Source organism: Dendrobates tinctorius, unplaced genomic scaffold, assembly GCF_039654945.1.
Source record: "Dendrobates tinctorius isolate UK_male_01 unplaced genomic scaffold, ASM3965494v1 ptg000020l, whole genome shotgun sequence".
Classification (NCBI taxonomy): Eukaryota; Metazoa; Chordata; class Amphibia; order Anura; family Dendrobatidae; genus Dendrobates; species Dendrobates tinctorius.
The window spans coordinates 54,769,812-54,794,979 of NW_027361688.1; the positions used below are offsets into that span (position 1 = coordinate 54,769,812).

Genomic DNA, 25,168 nt, shown 5'->3' on the forward strand with positions numbered 1-25,168 from the left:
GTCATTGATATCAAGGATTTCTACTAAAACTTTTGCTTTTGCTGCTAAGCTTCCTCCATCTTCTGCTTGCACTGAAATTTCATACAACCTTGACACTTCATAATCTAAATGTTCTATGATTACAATTTCTCCACTTTTGGGATTGATATTAAAAAGCTGCAGAATATCACTTGATGTGGTTCTAATAGAGTAAGTGATCTGTGCATTGACTCCTTCATCTTCATCACTTGCACTGACCTGCAGAATTGTAGAATTCACCGGTATATTTTCTCTGACACTTACTTTATATACATCCTGTGTGAATACTGGAGAATTATCATTGAAGTCAGTGACAATGATATTAATTAGGGCAGTGCCTGTCTGTACAGGATTTCCTCCATCAGAAGCTGTGAGAATGAGTTCATGCTTGTTCTGTGTCTCTCGGTCTAGAGGTTTCTCTAGTATCAGCTCTGGAAATACACTGCCATCAGTGCTGACCTTCTCTCCAAGAGCAAAATACTGGTTCTCACTGAGTCTGTAGCTTATCAGGGAATTAACACCGACATCCAGATCTTCTGCATTTTGTAAAAGGAATCTTCTTAATGGAGAGGTATATTCACTCATTTCTATTTTAATTTTGTTAAGAATAAATGTAGGACTATTATCATTTATATCCTGAATATTAATCTTTACACTGAAGACATTTAGTGGACTTTCCACCACAGCATCAAATGTAAGGACACAATCAGCTGCAGCTCTGCACAATGTCTCCCTGTCTATCCTATCAGCAATGTACAGGTTTCCATTATCTGGATTAATGGTAAAATATTTATCTAAGACTCCAGACACAATTCTTAATTTCCTTCTGGAGAGATCCTTAACATTTAATTCAAGATCCTTTGCTAGATTTCCCACAATAGAACCTTTTCTTAATTCTTCATTAATGGAATAATGAATCTGACCAGAGACTGAATGACACAGCCAGGAAAATAAGAAGGGAAATATTACTTGCCATCTGAGTCCTTGCACTGATTGTCCTTCCTGCAGTTGTAATCCAGCCATCCTTCTTCTCACCACAAATATAATGGTAAAAATCCTTCTTATATTTATAATCCAGCAGAAAATAATCCGTCTTCTTTATGAGTCCTGTACCCGGCACATCCCAGTGTGAAATGCTGTGTATTTCTTCTTGCAGTTGAACACTGTCTGCATCATGGAGGCGATTCTGGATTTACAGAATATTTTCCTTGTAGGTGAACAGCGGCGCTCTGAGGCCAATATGGGGAACTGCAGGATTTTTATCTTAGGTTCTTTGCCGATATTACTGATAAATAATGTGTATAAATAAATTGCATTTCCAGTAGAAAACTGATTTTTTTTATATTTCATGATTCCACGGGCTATGTATTTATTTTTGGAAAATAATATATACAGAGATTAGGGTAAGGTTTTTAAATAATATCTAAAACAAACCTAAATTTAAAGTTCAGTAAAAACAACGCTTTACGACAGCAGTATGATAAATACTCCTCTAGATTTCAAGCTAAGCATGTACAGATATATGTTCTGTTTATATGGTGTAAGAGCCAGGAAGTTTAAATGTATCTTTTGACCCCTCCATTCTCCTGGCACATTCCAAAAATGAGTTCATGTGTTGGAAACGACCCTCGGCAGCACTTTCATATACAATTGACCACTACAAAAATAAAAACAAAACTAAGCTAAACAAGCCTATAGTCTCTGAATGCTTGTCATGCTTCTGCCAGAAGATGAGATGGAAGGGAAGGGGAGCTCTGCCACTAATGAAAGATTAAAGCTATGTGCACATGTTGCGGAATTGCCGTGGAAATTTCTGCGGGAATTCCGCAACTCCCTGCCATGGGAAATACTCTAGAATTCCGCATGCATAATTCCTGTGTATTTTCCACATTTTAACTAGCGTTTTGCAAGCTTAATTAGCTTGCAGAATGCTAGCGTTTGTTAAGCGATGCTACAACGGATTGACAGGTTGGTCACACTTGTCAAACATAGTGTCTGACTCATGTGACCAACTTTTTCCTATTGAGGCTGCCCATGCAGCATCAGTAGTAAAAAGCTATAAAGTTAAAAATAATAAAAAAATTGTGTTTTTCTCAACTTCTGGCATCCCACGCAGCGTTCCCGATCCTCGCGATGCTCCCGGCAACTCCGTTCCCAGTGATGCCTTGCGACAATGACCTTTGATGATGTAGCAGTCTCGCGAGACCGCGACTTAATCAAAGGCCATTGTTGCAAGGCATCACTGGGAATGGGACTTACCGGGAGCATCGCTGAGGCCTGGTGACGCTGCGTGGGATGCCGGAAGGTGAGAATAACATGATTTTTTATTTTAATTCTTTTTTTTACGGGGATATGGTACCCAGGGACTGGAGAAGAGTCTCCTCTCCTCCAGACCCTGGGTACCATCCGCACATTTTCCGCTTACTTTGTGCATGGTGGGCATAGCCACATGCAGAAAGTAAGAGGAACAATGCTTTCCTATGTGTACGGAATTCCCGCAATTTCGCAAAAAGAATGGGCATGCTGCGTATTTTTCCGCGATGCGATTTTGCTGCGGAAAAATACGCAGCATTAGCACAGCATGTGCGGAATGACATTGAATACAATGGCTTGGTTATTTTAAGCATTTTTTTCAGCGTTTTCGAGGCAAAAAAATGCGGCAAAAGCACATAACATCCATGGGAATTCTGGTCGTGTGCACACAGCCTAAGCGTGAACACCCCTGACACCTGCCCTGCACAACCCCAAGTTGCATAGCATCCCCAGATGGGTTCTGTCAAGCCGTGCGGTGATCACATTCCTTTTCCTTTCATATGCTGAGAATGACCATGACTAGTGAGTCAGTAAAAGCAGGAACACTAGTCCTGTTCTAACATACAGACATGAAGGGAAACATATAAGGATAAAAGGAAAATCAATAACTCAACATGATCCCAGTCTACAGAAAGGGGAAAAGGGAAGGATAAGGTGAGGCAAATCAAATAGGAGATAAGGTAAAGAAGGTAAAGGTAAAGAAGACACTCAAACAAACTTCCAAACAGATATCTCCAGAAACGACTCCTAGACGACATCTCTTCCCATAGCTGAAACCTCCAGCTCCAAACCAAGTTATAGCAAGCTATCACTGGCAACTACTCAAGCTCAGAAGTGATTATTTTACCAGTGGGTAGTGGAGAAATCAGAACAGCTGAGATAACTCAGGACGGAGAGATGTCTAGGAGATAAACAGAACTGTTTAATCCTTGCAACAACAGAACAAGAAAAACCTGCACAGATAACTGAATGGCAAAGAGAGGCGGCCCACAAGCAACTAAGAAGTAAAGAGACTGCAGAGCTGTGAGCTTCTCAAGAAACAACCTCAGAATACCCGTTAAATAGGTTTATTGTCTGTCGCCATTGGCAATGACAGTTGAAGCTTTTTCTACAAAAAATCCTAGGTGACTTATGGAAGTAATTTTTAAATATAATAATAGTGCAATATGTAATATGATTAATTCAATTTGGATTCAAATGACAGAGCTACTTTGCTGCTATAGCAAGCATAGGTTTTAACTGTAGTCTAATAAAATACAGTGGGGATCTCGAGAGCAAATCTATTTTTATTAAGTTCATAATAGTCCAAAAAAGTGGCCAATTAAATTTAACTACAAGATATGAAAATATTAAATATCACTAACAAAATGCCAAAGGATTTAAAAAAAATAAATACTATAATATATTATCATATCTACTATACAAAGTAAATAAAAATATACAATACATGAGGAAAAATAAATTATCTACAATAGTTTATATGTCTATGTTGGAGTGGAATGACTATTCCACCTTTGTATTTCCATGAAATCAGTATAACTTAAAATGGAAAAGAGGTAATATAGAATCAGTATTAATTTGGGTAAATGACATACTTCCAGTCGGTCAACCACAATTTCAAGAGATGTCAGGCAGATATCCGGTCATTGGAACACTGCAGCAGGCAGGTGACTCGTATACGTTAGCTCCCGTGTATGTGTCAACCGGTAGGTCAATACCTTGGCTACATGTTATCTTGTAACCATGATAAAGAATGCCAGTGGGCTTTCATGGCACAGACAAATGATAACTTTTGTTTCCACTTTCATAAAATTATCTTTCTCTCACTTGGAGAATAAGATACATTAATCTAAGGGGAGTATCACAGGCTTTATATTTAGGCACATCTACAATTAGATGGAATACAAAATTACCTTACCATTACAGTCATGGCATAAATTATAATCAGAACTTAAAGATACTCTAGCCATAATGAGTCTATGTTATAATATTTAGCTAACAACTGTACGCAATGTATAGGTTTAAAGAGCCTTATCATCCTCTGTGGTGAATTAAAGCCAAAAATAAAAAAATATCTACAGTATAATAACAGATTTTGCATCAATAAATTCTCAGTATTATCATCACTTTCAGCTATTTCATTGTTGCTTATACATTTTCACAACAGAATGAAAATTAGTAAAAACAATAACATTATTTATGAAAAAAAACACTATGAAATATCTATGAAATAACCATCCAGATTAACTGTAAATACTGAAAGAATAGAAAGAATTTAAAATTAGTTCTCAATTAGGATGATTACCTTACATAAGTGGTTTGAATGCATACCTGTGTTACTGAAGGTGCAGAGCTTTTTAAAGCTTCATTTCCAATCCCTGAGTCATCGGCATCTATTAGACTGTCCACAGGAACATTGTGTTGAGGCTTAAGGAAAGCAAAGTCCTGCTCACTTGGGTCCAGAGTTACACAAACATCATAGGAATATGGCAGAGGTAATGTCCCAGGGTTGAACTGGGAAATAAATCTAGGATCAATAGGTGGATATAGACTTGTACTCATAGATCCAAATGAAGTAGAAGATTTGGACTCTTTGTACTTGGAGATTACTGCAATAACCACAGTCAACATAAAGAAAAATGAAATCAGTGCCAAGGCGATTACTAAGTAGAATTGAAGGTTGGACTGAGATTGCTCCTTGTTAGACTGACTGCTCAGCTCAGGAAGAACCTGATGAAAATGATCAGCAATCACCATGGTTAGAGTGACTGAAGATGAGCGGGAGGGAATCCCATTGTCTTTTACTAGAACCACAACTCCATGTTTCATGATGTCCTTTTCATGAAATCCACGTGATGTCCTGATCTCTCCTGTGTGCTGGTCAATGGTGAAGAGTGATGGTTCTGAAGATTGTAAAAAGTAAGACAACCAGGCATTATGTCCAGAGTCAGCGTCCACTGCCACCACCTTAGATACCAAAGAGCCTTCTTCAGAGGTCCTAGGAATCAACTCAAATGCTGAGCTATCAACCTCTGGTGATGGGTACAGAATGACTGGAGAATTATCATTCTGGTCTACTATACATATTCTTAGCGTTGTACTGCTGTTCAGTGATGGAGATCCATTGTCTCTAGTGATAATTTGAATATTAAACTCTTTATGAACTTCATAATCAAATGAACGTTGAGCATAAATGACCCCAGTTATTGGATTCATGGAAATATGGGAAGGCAGTGGATCTGCTTCGTCAACTATAGCCACTATATAATATGTAATTTTAGCATTGTCATCACTGTCCAGATCTCTTGCTTGAACACTAAATATTGAAGCTCCAGGTGAATTATTTTCTGGAATAAATGCAGTGTAAGCTAATTTGTCAAACACTGGAGCATTGTCATTGACATCTGAAACATCAAGCCTAATGACATGTCTAGAAGTCATTTCTGGAGAACCTTTATCTGATGCTTGTATTGTGATGATGTATGATGATATTTTTTCTCTATCTAGACTACCTTTTGTAACAATTTTATGAAAATTACCTGCTGATGATTTTAACTCAAATGGCAAATCCCCTGCTATTACACATTGAACTTCACCATTTTCTCCAGAGTCGCGATCATGAACTTGAATCAGCGCCACCACAGAACCAGGAGCCGAATCTTCTGGAATAAGATCTAATAATGAGGCTATAGATATCTCAGGAGCATTGTCATTTTCATCTGTTATTTCTAATAAAACCTTAACATGAGCAGCGAGGCCTCCTCCATCTTTGGCTTGTACAGAAATGTCATAATATTTCTTGACTTCATAATCTATTAGTCCTTTTATTTTTATTTCACCATTATTGGGATTTATAGTAAAAGTTTCAAAAATACTTTTTTCTGTGTTGCTAAATGAGTAAGTGATCTGTGCATTGACCCCTTCATCTTCATCACTTGCACTGACCTGCAGAATTGTAGAATTCACCAGTATATTTTCTCTGACACTTACTTTATATACATCCTGTGTAAATACTGGAGAATTATCATTGAAGTCAGTGATAATGATATTAATTAGGGCAGTGCCTGTCTGTACAGGATTTCCACCATCAGAAGCTGTGAGAATGAGCTCATGCTTGTTCTGTGTCTCTCGGTCTAGAGGTTTCTCTAGTATCAGCTCTGGAAATACACTGCCATCAGTGCTGACCTTCTCCCCAAGAGCAAAATACTGGTTCTCACTGAGTCTGTAGCTTATCAGGGAATTAACACCGACATCCAGATCTTCTGCTTTTTGTAAAATAAATTTTGCTCCTGGGGAGGTAGATTCACTCATTTCTAATGTCAATGTGTTATGAAGAAATGTAGGAGGATTGTCATTTATATCCTGAATATTAATCTTTATACTGAAGACATTTAGTGGATTTTCCACCACAGCATCAAATGAAAGGACACAATCAGCTGCAGCTTCACACAATGTCTCCCTGTCTATCCTATCAGCAATGTACAGGTTTCCATTATCCAGGTTTATACTAAAATATGTCTTAGAAATTCCAGCCATAATACGTAATTTCCTTCTGGAGAGATCCTTAACATTTAATTCAAGATGATTTGCTAGATTTCCCACAATATAACCTTTTCTTAATTCTTCATTAATGGAATAATGAATCTGACCAGAGACTGAATGACACAGCCAGGAAAATAAGAAGGGAAATATTACTTGCCATCTGAGTCCTTGCACTGATTGTCCTTCCTGCAGTTGTAATCCAGCCATCCTTCTTCTCACCACAAATATAATGGTCAAAATCCTTCTTGTATTTATAATCCAGCAGAAAATAATCTGTCTTCTTTATGAGTCCTGTACCCGGCACATCCCAGTGTGAAATGCTGTGTATTTCTTCTTGCAGTTGAACACTGTCTGCATCATGGAGGCGATTCTGGATTTGCAGAATATTTTCTTTATTGGTGAACAGCGGCGCTCTGAGGCCAATGGGGGGAACTGCAGCATCAGTGAGTAAGGTTGATTGTTAAGATTCACTAAATTACTTACAGTGGGGAAAAAAAGTATTTAGTCAGTCAGCAATAGTGCAAGTTCCACCACTTAAAAAGATGAGAGGCGTCTGTAATTTACATCATAGGTAGACCTCAACTATGGGAGACAAACTGAGAAAAAAAAATCCAGAAAATCACATTGTCTGTTTTTTTTTCATTTTATTTGCATATTATGGTGGAAAATAAGTATTTGGTCAGAAACAAAATTTCATCTCAATACTTTGTGATATATCCTTTGTTGGCAATGACAGAGGTCAAACGTTTTCTGTAAGTCTTCACAAGGTTGCCACACACTGTTGTTGGTATGTTGGCCCATTCCTCCATGCAGATCTCCTCTAGAGCAATGATGTTTTTGGCTTTTCGCTTGGCAACACGGATTTTCAACTCCCTCCAAAGGTTTTCTATAGGGTTGAGATCTGGAGACTGGTTAGGCCACTCCAGGACCTTGAAATGCTTCTTACGAAGCCACTCCTTCGTTGCCCTGGCGGTGTGCTTTGGATCATTGTCATGTTGAAAGACCCAGCCACGTTTCATCTTCAATGCCCTTGCTGATGGAAGGAGGTTTGCACTCAAAATCTCACGATACATGGCCCCATTCATTCTTTCGTGTACCCGGATCAGTCGTCCTGGTCCCTTTGCAGAGAAACAGCCCCAAAGCATGATGTTTCCACCACCATGCTTTACAGTAGGTATGGTGTTTGATGGATGCAACTCAGTATTCTTTTTCCTCCAAACACGACAAGTTGTGTTTCTACCAAACAGTTCCAGTTTGGTTTCATCAGACCATAGGACATTCTCCCAAAACTCCTCTGGATCATCCAAATGCTCTCTAGCAAACTTCAGACGGGCCCGGACATGTACAGGCTTAAGCAGTGGGACACGTCTGGCACTGCAGGATCTGAGTCCATGGTGGCGTAGTGTGTTACTTATGGTAGGCCTTGTTACATTGGTCCCAGCTCTCTGCAGTTCATTCACTAGGTCCCCCCACGTGGTTCTGGGATTTTTGCTCACCGCTCTTGTGATCATTCTGACCCCACGGGGTGGGATTTTGCGTGGAGCACCAGATCGAGGGAGATTATCAGTGGTCTTGTATGTCTTCCATTTTCTAATTATTGCTCCCACAGTTGATTTCTTCACTCCAAGCTGGTTGGCTATTGCAGATTCAGTCTTCCCAGCCTGGTGCAGGGCTACAATTTTGTTTCTGGTGTCCTTTGACAGCTCTTTGGTCTTCACCATAGTGGAGTTTGGAGTCAGACTGTTTGAGGGTGTGCACAGGTGTCTTTTTATACTGATAACAAGATTAAACAGGTGCCATTACTACAGGTAATGAGTGGAGGAAAGAGGAGACTCTTAAAGAAGAAGTTACAGGTCTGTGAGAGCCAGAAATCTTGATTGCTTGTTTCTGACCAAATACTTATTTTCCACCATAATATGCAAATAAAATGAAAAAAAACAGACAATGTGATTTTCTTGATTTTTTTTTCTCAGTTTGTCTCCCATAGTTGAGGTCTACCTATGATGTAAATTACAGACGCCTCTCATCTTTTTAAGTGGTGGAACTTGCACTATTGCTGACTGACTAAATACTTTTTTTCCCCACTGTATATACTGTACAATGATCATTATTGTTTAGTACAAGAATTAAAGTGTAATGTATGATTTTAAAAAAATGAAAAAAATGTATAATCCTGTGAAATTCATTACTACATTATATTTTATAGATGTTGAGCTAAGGCTTTATTCATATCTCATTATCTACAGTTACATTTATTTGGCTAAATTTGACATTGTGAAAACCTCATCTGTACTCTTAGATCATATTTTATCTGACTGCATTGTGCCACACTATTCTGTGCAATGAACCACTTAAAAAACCTAAACATTTTAACCCAGGGCCTATATGTGTTGTGTTTTAGCATGGTTATCTATTTGTATAAATACCTGTGTCTATCATTGGAGGTAATGAAATAAATAAATCCTTGCAATGGTAGCCAAAAGAAGGTCCTTCTTTTGGCTACCATTGCAAGGATTTATTTATTTCAGTAAACGAGATTTTTCTGATGAAGGTCCTATGCTGGACTGAAAACGTTTAAACCTTTCTGTCCGGATGCACAAAATAAAAGTGTCTGACTATTTCACATATTGAGTGCCAAGATTTTTGTCATTTTTGATTGATGGGTTGGATACCCGACTTGAGCACCAACAACCAAACTATTCCTGAGTGCCGTGCTCTCTTTATAGGATAATAAGTCATGTCAGACTAACTTAATTTCCTTCTATGACAGAATCACTGATTGGGTGGATCAGGGAAATGCTGTAGATATAGTATATCTTGACTTCAGCAAAGCATTTGACAAAGTATCTCTTACAATCCTTATTGAAAAAATGACTAAGTATGGAATGGACAAGGCAACTGTTAGGTGGATTCATAACTGGCTTAGTGATAGGACCCAAAGAGTGGTCATAAATGGCTGCACATCCAGTTGGAAGAATGTCTCAAGTGGGGTAACACAGGGCTCTGTCCTGGGCCCTGTATTGTTCAACATCTTTATCAATGATTTAGATGAAGGAATTGAGGGTAAACTGATTAAATTTGCTGATGACACAAAGCTAGGAGGGATGGCTAATACTAGAGAAGAGAGAGAGGATTCAAAATGATATAAATAAACTGGAGCAGTGGGCAGCAACTAACAGAATGGTTTTTAACAGGGAAAAATGCAAAATACTACATCTGGGCAATAAAAATGAAAAAAGCATATACAGAATGGGAGAAATAGGGCTAAGCAACAGCACATGTGAAAAACTTGGGTATACTAATAGATCACAGACTGAATATGAGTCAACAGTGTGATGCAGCAGCAAAAAAGGCAAATGCAATTCTAGGATGTATTAACAGAAGCATACAGTCTAGATCACGTGAAGTCATTATTGCCCTCTACTCCTCTTTGGTCAAACCTCATCTGGAATACTGTGTCCAGTTTTGGGTGCCACATTTTAAAAAAGACATCAACACACTGGAGCAAGTTCAGAAAAGAGCGACCAGAATGGTGACCAGTCTGCAAACCCTGTCTTATGAGGAAAGGTTGCAGGATTTGGGAATGTTTAGCTTGCAAAAGAGAAGACAGAGAGGAGACTTAATAGCTGTCTACAAATATCTCAAGGGCTGTCACATTGTTGAAGAAGTTAGAGTGATCAATGAATGGAACAGACTGCCACGAGAGGTGGTGAGTTCTCCTCCAATAGAAGTCTTCAAACAGAGGCTGGACAGTCATCTGTCTGGGATGATTTAGCAAATCCTGCTTTGAGCAGGGGGATGGCCCAGGAGGTCCCTTCCAACGCTATGATTCTATGATTCTATGAATCTTTAAAAAGACCTGTTACCAGATGAAAATTGGGCAGTTTTTGCTTTTATTTTATTCCTGAAGCTGCCCTCAGTATTCTCCATTTTGTTTGTTTTAAAATCCACCATGCAGTTCCAGAAATTTGAGCCTTATTTATTTAGTGCTTCTTTTGGCTTTTACAAGAGTGTCTGTCTCATAGGTTCTTTGGGGGTGGGCATTTGGACTGCTCTGCATACATACTCTGAGCCACACCCTCTTTAAGAAACACCATACAAATTTGCAGAAAATAAAAAACCTTTTAGATAAGTATCCATATATTGGATTAAAACGCAAAACAAAATGGAATACTCAGTGGATCAGCGGGAATAATATAAGTGCAAAAACTGACCACTTTTGATCTGGTGACAGGTCCTCTTTAAGTACTTCTTACCATTTCTTTTTTATTACTTAAATCAGCAGCAGAGATAATTAATTGATCCTGAAAACCCTTCCCTTTTGTCTAATATCATAATGATGTCATATTAATGACACCAGAGTTCTAGGAAAGAAATGGCAGTTTTCTTTTTAAACATTTAGCTTAAATTGCCATCCACCTTAGTTTTATTTAGTAAATGTGTTGGAGACAAGGTTTTGTAAAACTTACTAAAATATACGTATTACAGGTTTTTCTCTGTACTTGTAGGGCAGCCTTCTTGATTGACTGTACAGGCTATCTGTTCTTGAAAAAGCTGCTAGTGGAGGAGCAGGTGACGAGAACTGTCCATCAGCCTCCAACAATTGAAAAACACTTTATATGTGAAAGCTGTTTTTCATTTGAAGGATGTTGATGGAGAGATCTGATCACATGCTCCTCCATCAGTAGCCTATGAGGAAAGGGGCTTTAACAAATTATACAGCTACATTGTATATAATTTGCCTTATACTGATTAACGCTAAAAGATAATGCTACTGTGTGAACAGGAACATGTTACTTTGTACAGTATTTTTAAGTGGGTAAAACAGAATTAGGAAAACATGGCTGCTTTCATCTATAAAACATAGGACCTTGAGTACTATTGAAGCTCTTCTCTATTCACTTCAGTAGATTGAAGCTACGCAACCAAATACAACCTATGGACAGACGGACACTATTTATGGAATAAAGTGGTGACCACGAGGTTAACACATTTAATCATTTTTTTGGCCATGGTCACCGGTAGTGAAATTATGCACTCTATGTGTAAGTTTACCTGTTCATGGCAATGCTCTTCAGATTTTTGTCCCAAGCCTGAAAATCACTTTTTCTAAAAAAACTTTGGCCTCCATAACATTGCTCTCTTAAAATTTAATAAAAGTTAATAAAAATAAATGTTGTTTTAAAACACAGAAATAATTAAAAGAAGCAATGAAGAAATAAACATAGTATAATACAGTTAGGTCCATATATATTTGGACAGAGACAACATTTTTCTCATTTTGGTTCTAGACATTACCACAATGAATTTTAAACAAAACAATTCAGATGCAGTTGAAGTTCAGACTTTCAGCTTTCATCTGAGGGTATCCACATTCAAATGGGATGAAGGGTTTAGGAGTTTCAGCTCCTTAATATGTGCCACCCTGTTTTTAAAGGGACCAATCGTAATTGGACAGATTAAATAATTGTAAATAAAATGTTCCTTTTTAGTACTTGGTTGAAAACCCTTTGTTGGCAATGACTGCCTAATGTCTTGAACTCATGGACATCACCAGACGCTGTGTTTCCTCCTTTTTGATGATCTGCCAGGCCTTCACTGTGGTGGTTTTCAGTTCCTGTTTGTTTGTGGGCCTTTCTGTCTGAAGTTTAGTCTTTAACAAGTGAAATGCATGCTCAGTTGGGTTGAGATCAGGTGACTGACTTGGCCATTCAAGAATATTCCACTTCTTTGCTTTCATAAACTCCTGGGTTGCTTTGGCTTTATGTTTTGGGTCATTGTCCATCTGTAGTATGAAACAACGACCAATCAGTTTGGCTGCATTTGGCTGGATCTGAGCACACAGTTTGGCTCTGAATACCTCAGAATTCATTCAGCTGCTTCTGTCCTGTGTCACATCATCAATAAACACTAGTGACCCAGTGCCACTGGCAGCCATGCATGTCCAAGCCATCACACTGCCTCCGCCGGGTTTTACAGATGATGTGGTATGCTTTGGATCATGAGCTGTACCACTCCTTCGCCATACTTTTCTCTTTCCATCATTCTGGTAGAGGTTGATCTTGGTTAAGAAAAATGTTGTCTCTGTCCAAATATATATGGACCTAACTGTATATCATCCAGAGCAGGAAGTACATAACAATTATGCCCTGACCTATACACGAGTACTGTATAAATCTCCAGAATTTCAGAACACATGAGCCTCCTGTTCTGTTCTCTAGTGAACTAAGATGAAGATATTTAATATATTTTTCTTAATAATTGATTTTTTATAGGCTACGCATGGGATCTCCTGACTTGTTCACCCTTGCACTTCCATCAAATTATTATCTTGATAATTATCTAAACTGGACTAGGAGGACCATGTGATCCTGTCTTAGGGCCCCGTCACACATAGCGACTCACCAGCGATCCCAACAACGATATGAACTTGTCAGGATCCCTGGTGTCGCTACATGATCGCTGGTGAGCTGCTAAAAGCAGGCAGCTTCACTAGCGATCAGGACAGCGACACGCGGGTAACAAGCGACGCACGTCTCTTAGTTACCCACTGTGTACCTTAGCTACCAGCGCGCTGGTGCAGGGAGCTGGTAACCAAGGTACACATTGGGTTTCTAAGCGCCGTGCAGTGCTTAGAAACCCGATGTGTACCTTGGTTACCAGCTCCCTGCAGCAGAGTGCTGGTAACTAAGGTACACATCGGGTTTCTAAGTGCCTCACGGTGCTTAGAAACCCGATGCTTACCTTGGTTTCCAGCTCCAGCTCGCTGATTGCTGGTCTCCAGCCTGCCACACGCAGCAATGCGTGCTGGCCAGCGGGAGACCAGCAATCAAAAAAATGTCCTGGCCATTCCAGGATGATCAGCAATACCCGGCAGGGGGGCCGGTCGCTGATAAGTGTCACACACAGCGATCTCGCTGGTGAGATCGTTGTTGCATCACAAAACTTGTGACTCAGCTGTGTGTGACGGGGGCTTTAGACTAATTTAGACAAGGATGGTGATACCTGTTATGACAGAACTGGAAATTATTTTCTTATTAGTTGCTCCATTTTGCATTTAAGAAGACTGCATTATGTATACATTTGTGTCCCCTAGTATAAATTTAAAAGGTTTTCAAATTGATGTCATTATTATGATAGCTCAAGTATTCCAAAAATGTCTTTTAAGAAATATTCTGAATGTCAAGCCACTGATCCACCAAAAAGGACATTTTGTATAAACAGATAAAGCTCTGGAGTATCAACAGTCATATCACAAATTTTGCAGTCAGCAGAATTTAGAGAAAGGTTTACCTAAACATTAGCCAACAAAAATTAATGCAGCCTATGATGCTATATTTCCATGGGGACCTTAGTCCATTGCAGGCAATAATGACCCTCATAGCAAACACTAGTCACCTCTTATATTTTGGATAACTCTACATATAAGTTGGCCTTACAAGAATTCTTGCTATAGCACTAACGGTTGCATTGATCATCTGAAATTCAAATTGTTCCAATCAGCATACTGGTAAATTATCACAACATTTAATTAACACATTTAAAGTGGTTTACAATTCAAGGTGATGAACTGATTCAAAAATATAAAATGTGTACTGTAAAATTCACAAAAACTATGAGACAAAGCATCCATTTTTTAGCAAAAGTTTTCTATGCTTTCAACAGAAATGTAATCTGCACAGCATAAAAAGGACTTACAAAAATGTTGAATGAAAAACTTGAAAACTAGAGTAAGTCAGAGATGACCTTTAATACATACCTGTGTTTCTACAGCTGAAGAGTTCTTTAAACTTTCTCTTCTCATTCCTGAGTCATCAGCATCAATTAGCCTGTCAACAGGAATATTGTGTGGAGGTTTAACCAAAGCAAATTCTTGTTCACTCGGATCCAGAGTTACACAAACATCATAGGAATATGGCAGAGGTAATGTCCCAGCATTAAATTGTGAAATAAATCTGGGATCAATCTGTGGATATAGACTTGTACTCAAAGATCCAAAAGAAGATGACTTAGATTCTTTGTACTTGGAAACGACTGCAATAATCACAGTCAACATGAAGAAAAAGGAAATCAGTGACAAGGCGATAACCAAGTAGAACTGTAGGTTGGACTGAGATTCTTCTTTGTTAGACTGACTGCTCAGCTCAGGAAGGGCCTGATGAAAATGATCAGCAATCACCATGTTTAGAGTAACTGAAGCTGAGCGGGAGGGAATGCCATTGTCTTTTACGAGAACCACAATTCCATGTTTCAGCATATCTTTTTCGTGAAATCCACGTGATGTCCTGATCTCTCCTGTGTGCTGGTCAATGGTGAAGAGTGATGGCTCTGGAGACTGTAAGAAGTAAGACAACCATGCATTGTGTCCAGAGTCAGCGTCCACTGCCACCACCTTAGATACTAAAGAGCCTTGCTCAGAGGTCCAAGGAACCATCTCAAATGTTGAGCTATCAACCTCTGGTGATGGGTACAGAATGACTGGAGAATTATCATTCTGGTCTACTATACATATTCTTAGTGTTGTACTGCTGTTCAGAGATGGAGATCCATTGTCCCTGGCAATGATTTGGATGTTAAATTCTTTATGCTTCTCATAATCAAATGACTGTTGAGCATAAATTACCCCAGTTACTGGATTCATGGAGATGAAGGAAGACAGACGATCCTCTTCATCATTTCTGAATATTATAAAATATGTCATCTTTGCATTGTTTTCACTGTCCAGATCTCTTGCTTGAATATTAAATATTGAAGCTCCAGGGGAATTATTTTCTGTTACAAATGTGATATATGTAACTTTATCAAATACTGGAGCATTGTCATTGACATCTGATACATCAAGCCTAATAACTTTTCTAGAGATCATTTCTGGAGACCCTCTATCAGATGCCTGTATTGTGATGTTATAGGATGATTTTTTTTCACGATCTAAACTATTTTTTGTGACAATCTTATAAAAATTTCCTGTTGATGATATCAGCGCAAAGGGCAAATTCCCTAATATTATGCATTGAACCTCACCATTTTCTTCAGAATCAGGATCATGAACCTGTATAAGTGCCACCATAGTACCAGGAGGAGAATCCTCAGGAATAAGATCTGATGATGAGGTTATAGATATCTCAGGAGCATTGTCATTTTCATCTGTTATTTCTAATAAAATTTTCACATGAGCAGCGCGACCTCCTCCATCTTTGGCTTCTACTGAAATATCATAATAATTACTGACTTCATAATCTAATTGTCCTTTCATTTTTATTTCACCATTATTGGGATTTATAGCAAAAGTTTTATATATGATATTTGCTGTAGTTCTAATTGAATATGTAATCTGTGCATTGACTCCTTCATCTTCATCACTTGCACTAACCTGCAGAATTGTAGAATTCACCGGTATATTTTCTCTGACACTTACTTTATATACATCCTGTGTAAATACTGGAGAATTATCATTGAAGTCAGTGACAATGATATTAATTAGGGCAGTGCCTGTCTGTACAGGATTTCCACCATCAGAAGCTGTGAGAATGAGCTCATGCTTGTTCTGTGTCTCTCGGTCTAGAGGTTTCTCTAGTATCAGCTCTGGAAATACACTGCCATCAGTGCTGACCTTCTCTCCAAGAGCAAAATACTGGTTCTCACTGAGTCTGTAGCTTATCAGGGAATTAACACCGACATCCAGATCTTCTGCATTCTGTAGTGAAAATTTTGCTCCTGGGGAGGTTGATTCACTCATTTCTAATGTTATTGTGTCATGGTGAAATATAGGAGGATTGTCATTTATATCTTTAATATTAATCTGAACATTAAAAATATTTAGTGGATTTTCCACCACAGCATCAAATGTAAGGACACAATCAGCTGCAGCTCTGCACAATGTCTCCCTGTCTATCCTATCAGCAATGTACAGGTTTCCATTATCCAGGTTTATATTAAAATATTTCTCTGAGATTTTAGATACAATTCTTAATTTGCTTCTGGAGAGATCCTTAACATTTAATTCAAGATCTTTTGCTAGATTTCCCACAATAGAACCTTTTCTTAATTCTTCATTAATGGAATAATGAATCTGACCAGAGACTGAATGACACAGCCAGGAAAATAAGAAGGGAAATATTACTTGCCATCTGAGTCCTTGCACTGATTGTCCTTCCTGCAGTTGTAATCCAGCCATCCTTCTTCTCACCACAAATATAATGGTCAAAATCCTTCTTATATTTATAATCCAGCAGAAAATAATCCGTCTTCTTTATGAGTCCTGTACCCGGCACATCCCAGTGTGAAATGCTGTGTATTTCTTCTTGCAGTTGAACACTGTCTGCATCATGGAGGCGATTCTGGATTTGCAGAATATTTTCTGCATTGGTGAACAGCGGCGCTCTGAGGCCAATATGGGGAACTGCAACATCAGTCACTTAGGTTCATTGCTAAGATACTGTTTTACTCACTTTTTTAAAGTACAAAATTCTAAAATTCATATTTTTTGCTAGAAAAGTATATGCAGGGTGTAGAGCAGGATTAAAAGTGCCAAAAAATAAAATACTGCTAAGGCTATAATACTGTCATTACAGCTTGCGCCCTAGACATCAAGCTAAAAATTTGTTCACATTCTTTTCTTTTTTCATTCAATTTTTTTGGCATGTGTATCACAATTAAATTTAATTTAGACCAAAAATTAGTTCTTCTATCCTCCGATATATAGGAAAGTAAAGGTTGCAGCACTTTTCTATACATTTAGCCATGACAGAACTGGTATACATTCTCTGGAAATACATGTCAGATAGTAGTCTCAGGCATAGTGTGAACAAAGCCTATCATTAGCAGTTAGGTAAAGATATTATTGTAATAAAAGCCTAATATTATTACTTTAGTCTCCATGTTGTCCATAGTCTAAGAAGGACAGTTCTCTGACAATTCTGAAATTAAATATACTGAAAAGGCTTTACATTAAAAAGTGACACCAATCACGAGTAAATTTAATTACCAATATAAACACTTTAAATAAAATGATCTAATAATAAATTATTATACTACCTTAACACACGCTCAATCCACTGTTATAAGTTATAATTCTTGTTGTATTACTTATACCACAAACATAGAGGAATTAAGTCTGCTGAAAACCCTTGAGCTACAAGTGTTGTTTCAGGAGAACTTGCAGCAGGATGTCTGTGTTGGCTTCTTGCTCCTCCCTACTCCTATATGCATAGAATGGGATAAGAACCAACTGTCATCACCTATCTCACTAATGTGAAAATCCATATTCATTTAAGAAAGAATTTACAGAAAATTAAGAGTGAACGATCATATCAGAAGGAGAAAGAAGCAGGTATCTTTGAGAAGATAAAGTTCAAAGTACCTTATTTCCATGAGTACTATTGGTTTATGAAATAAAAATGTAAATGACTGTTACTTTAAAAAAAAAAATACCATAATAAAGCCACCAGAATGCCAGGAAAGCAATGCCAAACATTTCTCTTAACTTTCAGAAGAGCCAACCAACATTAGTCACTACTTTTTCCATTTTCCAGCTCGACAGTTATTGGTTAAACCATATATTTTTACATTACTTATGTGACACCTATTATGTAATTTGCAGTTATTTTTATATCCACTGTAATGTTTCCTTATGTGTGCACTTACATTCTCGAACATGTTAGTGAACTGAATTCACATAGTTTTTACATTTTGACAAACATTCAATCCATTGCCAGCCATTTTGAATGAATGGATCTGACTTTTTTGGTTATCCATTCACCCGGCTTCATACATATAACTACAGATTTGATCTTGTTTGCATCACCTTATGCTCTTGCTCTATTTCTTTACATTTTGGGTATATGCAACTGAAAATTGTGTATATTTCAAGTTAGCTAAGGTACAAAACTTTTTATTTCAAATACTTAGGTCTAAAAAGGTTATTCTCACGTGGTCTTTTCGGCCCTTCTTGAATAACAAGTCTTATCCAAGAGATTCACCCTGCTATTAGACATTAATGGTCTGCCAGTGCTTGTCCTAAAGGCCCCTTTACATTTAGCGATGCACCAGCAATCCCGACCACGATACGACCCGGTCAGGATTGCTGGTGCATCGCTAAATGGTCGCTAGTGAGCTGCCAAACAGGCAGATCTTACTAGCGATGTAGCGACACAGCAGCAGTCGTTACTTACCTTTCAGACGCAGCGATGATGACGTCCTCCCACCCGCGTCCACGCGTTGCTCGTCGCCACAGCAAGAAGCCCAGCAGAAGGCGCCCGACGAGAAATGGACCTGGCCGATCTCGTGCGATCAGTGACAGACAGCGGGGGAGCTGGTCGGAGGTAAGTATCACACATAGCGATATCGCTAGCAATATCGCTGCTGTGTCACAAAATCGGTGACGCTTTAGTGATATTGCTAGCGATATCGCTATGTGTAAAACCCCCTTAAGTCTACACTGTTATCACTATATTTAAGCATGGAGATAACGGAGAATTTGAACAAGCCCTCAGCTACAGAAAGTGAGAGCTGCTATGGAAAGCTACCAATGCTGAGGGAAAGGAAATGTTATTATTCAGGACCAATAAAAGCCCTGTTAGAAGCTGAGAGGTAGGGAGAGGAATCTGATCAGTGAGGTGCTGTGTAGAAATCAATAGGCTAGAGAAAGTTGACTGGAATGTTAGGAGTTAACTCCTCAGCCTTGAATGTAATTAATGTGCACCTGGCTAGATTCTGGTGGCCAAGCACCTTAGAACCTAGCTGTACACTATGAAAGATAAAACTGTTCATAGCAGAAGGATACGTCTACACAACAGGTATTATTGCAAAAATTCCTGCTATGACAGTAATAACAGCATTCATAATTAAAACTTCATGTTGTTCCATCCAAAATATTGATAACTTATTTTTAAATTTAGTTAACAACTTTAAATTATCTTACAATTCACTATTATGAACTAGGGCCAATAACAATACTGAAATATTGTGACAAATCTGCATATTACATCATCATCACAAATGGAATCATTACATATCTAGTTAATTATCAGAAAAAATCCTTCTACATACATTTTATTATATCTAATAGAAAGATGGTCCTGACAAAGAGACATACAGGTGCATCTCACAAAATTAGAATAACATCAAAAAGCTAATTTATTTCAGTTCTTCAATACAAAACGTGAAACTCATATATTATATAGAGTCATTACATACAGAGTGATCTAGTTCAAGTGTTTATTTATGTTAATATTGATGATTATGGCTTACAGCCAATGAAAACCCAAAAGTCATTATCTCAGTAAATTAGAATAGTTTATAACACCATCTTCAGCTCGTCTGCATTGTTGGGTCTGGTGTCGCTCATCTTCCTCTTGACAATACCCCACAGATTCTCTATGGGGTTAAAGTCAGGCGAGTTTGCTGGCCAATCAAGTACAGTGATATTGTTGTTTTTAAAACAGGAATTGGTACTTTTTGCAGTGTGGACAGGTGCCAAGTCCTGCTGGAGAATGAAATGTCCATCTCCAAAAAGCTTGTCGGCAGAGTTGGAAGCATGAAGTGCTCTAAAATTTCCTGGTTGATGGCTGCGCTGACTCTGATCTTGATAAAACACAGTGGACCTACACCAGCATATGACATGGCTCCCTAAACCATCACCTGTCCACACTGCCCAAAGTACCAATACCTGGTTTATAAACAACAGTATTACTGTGCTTGATTGGCCAGCAAACTCGTCTGACCTTAGCCACATAGAGAATCGGTGGGGTATTGTCAAGAGGAAGATGAGCGACAACAGACCCAACAATGCAGACGAGCTGAAGATGGTGTTATAAACTATTCTAATTTACTGAGATAATGACTTTTGGGTTTTCATTGGCTGTAAGCCATAATCATCAATATTAACATAAATAAACACTTGAACTAGATCACTCTGTATGTAATGACTCTATATAATATATGAGTTTCACGTTTTGTATTGAAGAACTGAAATAAATTAGCTTTTTGATGTTATTCTAATTTTGTGAGATGCACCTGTATGTCTCTTTGTCAGGACCATCTTTCTATTAGATATAATAAAATGTATGTAGAAGGATTTTTTCTGATAATTAACTAGATATGTAATGATTCCATTTGTGATGATGATGTAATATGCAGATTTGATGAGAGACACCAGACCCCACAATGCAGATGAGCTGAAGGCTGCTATCAAAGCAACCTGGGCTTCCATAACACCTCAGCAGTGCTACAGGCTGATTGCCGACATGCCACACCACATTTATGCAGTAATTGATGCCAAAGGAGCCCCAACCAAGTATTGAGTGCATTTACTGAACATACATTTCAGTAGGACAACAATTTGGATTTTAAAATCATTTTTTCAAGCTGGTGTTATAAAGTATTCTAATTTACTGAGAAAATGTCTTTTGGGCTTTCATTGGCTGTAAGCCACAATTATCAACATTAACAGAAATAAACACTTGAAGTAGATCACTCTGTTTCTAATGACTCCATATAATATATGAGTTTTACCTTTTGTATTGAAGAACTGAAATAAATTATCTTTTTGATGATATTCTAATTTTGTGAGATGCACCTGTATTAGATGTAGTAAAAAAAGAGTGGAAAGCATGCAAAATGAAAATGTTCAAGATTATGGATGGTGTTGAATACATGCCAGTGTTTCTAGTAAGGAAGAGTTCTTTAAATTTTCACTCCCCATTCCATGAATTGCAATCAACTATAACTTCAAAAAACATACTGTACCTGCAATATTAGATTTTCTACAGGTGTTGAGTTCTTAAATGTTTCATTTCCAATGCCAGAATCATCAGCATCTATTAAACTGTCTACAGGAACATTGTGTTGAGGCTTGAGAAAAGCAAATTCCGGCTCACTTGGGTCCAGAGTTACACAAACATCATAGGAGTATGGCAGAGGTAATGTCCCAGGGTTAAACTGTGAAATAAACCTGGGATCCAACTGTGGATACAGACTTGTACTCAATGATCCAAATGACGACTTAGACTTTTTGTACTTGGAGGCAACTGCAATAATCACAGTCAACATGAAGAAAAATGAAATCAGTGCCAAGGCGATGACCAAGTAGAACTGTAGGTTGGACTGAGATTCTTCTTTATTAGGCTGACTGTTTAGCTCAGGAAGAACCTTGTGGAAATTATCAGCAATCACCATGGATAGAGTGACTGAAGATGAACGGGAGGGAATCCCATTGTCTTTTATGAGAACCACAATTCCATATTTCATGATGTCCTTATCATGAAATCCACGTGATGTCCTGATCTCTCCTGTGTGCTGGTCAATGGTGAAGAGTGATGGTTCTGAAGACTGTAAAAAGTAAGACAACCAGGCATTATGTCCAGAGTCAGCGTCCACTGCCACCACCTTAGATACTAATGAGCCTTGTTCAGAGGTCCAAGGAACCATCTCAAATGTTGAGCTAGCAGCCTCTGGTGATGGGTACAGAATGACTGGAGAATTATCATTCTGGTCTACTATACATATCCTTAATGTTGTACTGCTGTTCAGAGATGGAGATCCATTATCTTTGGCAATGATTTGGATATTAAATTCTTTATGCTTCTCAAAATCAAGTGGCCGCTGAGCATAAACTACCCCAGTTACTGGATTCATGGTGATGTAGGAAGACAGAGGATCTTCTTCATCAAAGCTAGTCATTATAGAATATGTTATCTTAGCATTATCTTCACTGTCCAGATCTCTTGCTTGAAGAGTAAATATTGAAGCTCCTGGCAAATTATTTTCTGGTATATATGCAATGTAACCTAATTTCTCAAACAATGGAGCATTGTCATTGACATCTGATACCACAAGCCTAATTACTTTTCTAGATGTCTTTTCTGGAAAACCTTTATCAGATGCTTGTATTGTGATATTGTAGGATGATATTTTTTCTCTATCTAGACTACCTTTTGTAACAACTTTATAAAAATTACTTGATGATATTAACACAAAAGGCAAATCCCCTGTTATTATACATTGAACTTCACCATTTTCTCCCGAGTCACGGTCATGAACTTTGATCAGGGCCACCACAGTACCAGGGGGAGAATCCTCAGGAATAAGATCTGATGATGAGGTTATAGATATCTGAGGAGCATTGTCATTTTCATCTGTTATTTCTAATAAAACCTTAGCATGAGCAGCGAGGCCTCCTCCATCTTTGGCTTGTATAGAAATGTCATAATATTTATTGACTTCATAATCTATTAGTCCTTTTATTTTTATTTCACCATTATTGGGATTTATGGTAAAACTTTCAAAAATACTTTTTTCTGTGTTGCTAAATGAGTAAGTGATCTGTGCATTGACTCCTTCATCTTCATCACTTGCACTGACCTGCAGAATTGTAGAATTCACCGGTATATTTTCTCTGACACTTACTTTATATACATCCTGTGTGAATACTGGAGAATTATCATTGAAGTCAGTGACAATGATATTAATTAGGGCAGTGCCTGTCTGTACAGGATTTCCTCCATCAGAAGCTGTGAGAATGAGTTCATGCTTGTTCTGTGTCTCTCGGTCTAGAGGTTTCTCTAGTATCAGCTCTGGAAATACACTGCCATCAGTGCTGACCTTCTCTCCAAGAGCAAAATACTGGTTCTCACTGAGTCTATAGCTTATCAGGGAATTAACACCGACATCCAGATCTTCTGCTTTTTGTAAAATAAATCTTCTTCCTGGGGAGGTAGATTCACTCATTTCTAATGTTAATGTTTCATGAAGAAATGTAGGAGAATTGTCATTTATATCCTTAACGTCAATTTGAACATTAAAAATATTTAGTGGATTTTCCACCACAGCATCAAACGCAAGGACACAATCAGCTGCAGCTCTGCACAATGTCTCCCTGTCTATCCTATCAGCAATGTACAGGTTTCCATTATCCAGGTTTATACTAAAATATTTCTCAGAGGTTTCAGATACAATTCTTAATTTCCTTCTGGAGAGATCCTTAACATTGAATTCAACATCCTTTGCTAGATTTCCCACAATAGAACCTTTTCTCAATTCTTCATTAATGGAATAATGAATCTGACCAGAGACTGAATGACACAGCCAGGAAAATAAGAAGGGGAATATTACTTGCCATCTGAGTCCTTGCACTGATTGTCCTTCCTGCAGTTGTAATCCAGCCATCCTTCTTCTCACCACAAATATAATGGTAAAAATCCTTCTTGTATTTATAATCCAGCAGAAAATAATCCGTCTTCTTTATGAGTCCTGTACCCGGCACATCCCAGTGTGAAATGCTGTGTATTTCTTCTTGCAGTTGAACACTGTCTGCATCATGGAGGCGATTCTGGATTTGCAGAATATTTTCTGCATTGGTGAACAGCGGCGCTCTGAGGCCAATATGGGGAACTGCAGCGTCAGTGACTGATCCTGTATTTCTTTTATGTCATGTTTATTGTTGTAATGTGTTTAGACTAGAACGTTTTGATTTTTTATAAGTACAGAATTCTGTAAGGTCATCCATCATTTTTGTTTGCTAGAAATGTGTACAGCATGAATTAGGCAAAATAAAAAAATGGAAGTCTATTAATTTTTAATACAACCAACCTCTAGAGATTTGTCTGATGTTGTTTATAATTTTTAAAAAAATGTTTATGAGTTTTATTTGTTTGGCTTATACACCACAATTCTTCTGAAGGATAAAAAAGAGTCTAGCTTATGTGCTGGCATAGCATTTTTTTTTACTATGTAGAAATATCATTAGGTAAGGATAATGATAAACTTCTCTTTTTGTCTAAAGTCTAAATAATATCACAATATTGCCACCAGAGTCATAGGAAAGCGATGCCATTTTCCTTTTTATATATCTTTTTTAGTTTGAGGTAGCATCCAACAGCATCAATCATTACTATTTCCGTTACCCAGCTGGACAGTCATTGTTTAAATCTTGAGTCTTTACATCTATTTTGCAATTTGCAGTTATTTGTATTTTCACTATAAGGTTTAGTTATCTCTTCAAAACCTTTAACAACATTTTAGTGTTTAGAATCGATATAGCTTTTAAACTGTGACCAAACATTGTAACCATAACCTCACATTTTGTTGGTCATCCAGTCAATATTATACATATGAATACGGAGTTTAACTTCTTTTTTCCCCATATGCCTTCTCTCTACATCTTTACATTTTGCAAGTATGCATTTTCAGGTGGTGTATATGTAAGTAAGGTGTAAAAAATGGTGAATATGTATAGTTTAGTGATGAGCAACCCTGAACTTAAATTTTTGGGTTTCGTTCCGGACAGTTAAATGTCCAG

The 25,168-nt window shown here is 37.9% G+C and overlaps 1 protein-coding gene across 1 annotated transcript in view; it reads right to left on the reverse strand.

The window, feature by feature from the left end:
• The window catches only part of LOC141083191 (protocadherin gamma-B1-like), a 137,735-nt gene that overhangs the window by 105,116 nt on the left and 7,451 nt on the right, over positions 1-25,168 (reverse strand). The window contains exon 5 of the mRNA XM_073567356.1: positions 21,619-24,109. Coding sequence (XP_073423457.1) covers positions 21,619-24,109 — 2,491 coding nt within the window. The remainder of the gene's footprint in view (positions 1-21,618; positions 24,110-25,168) is intronic.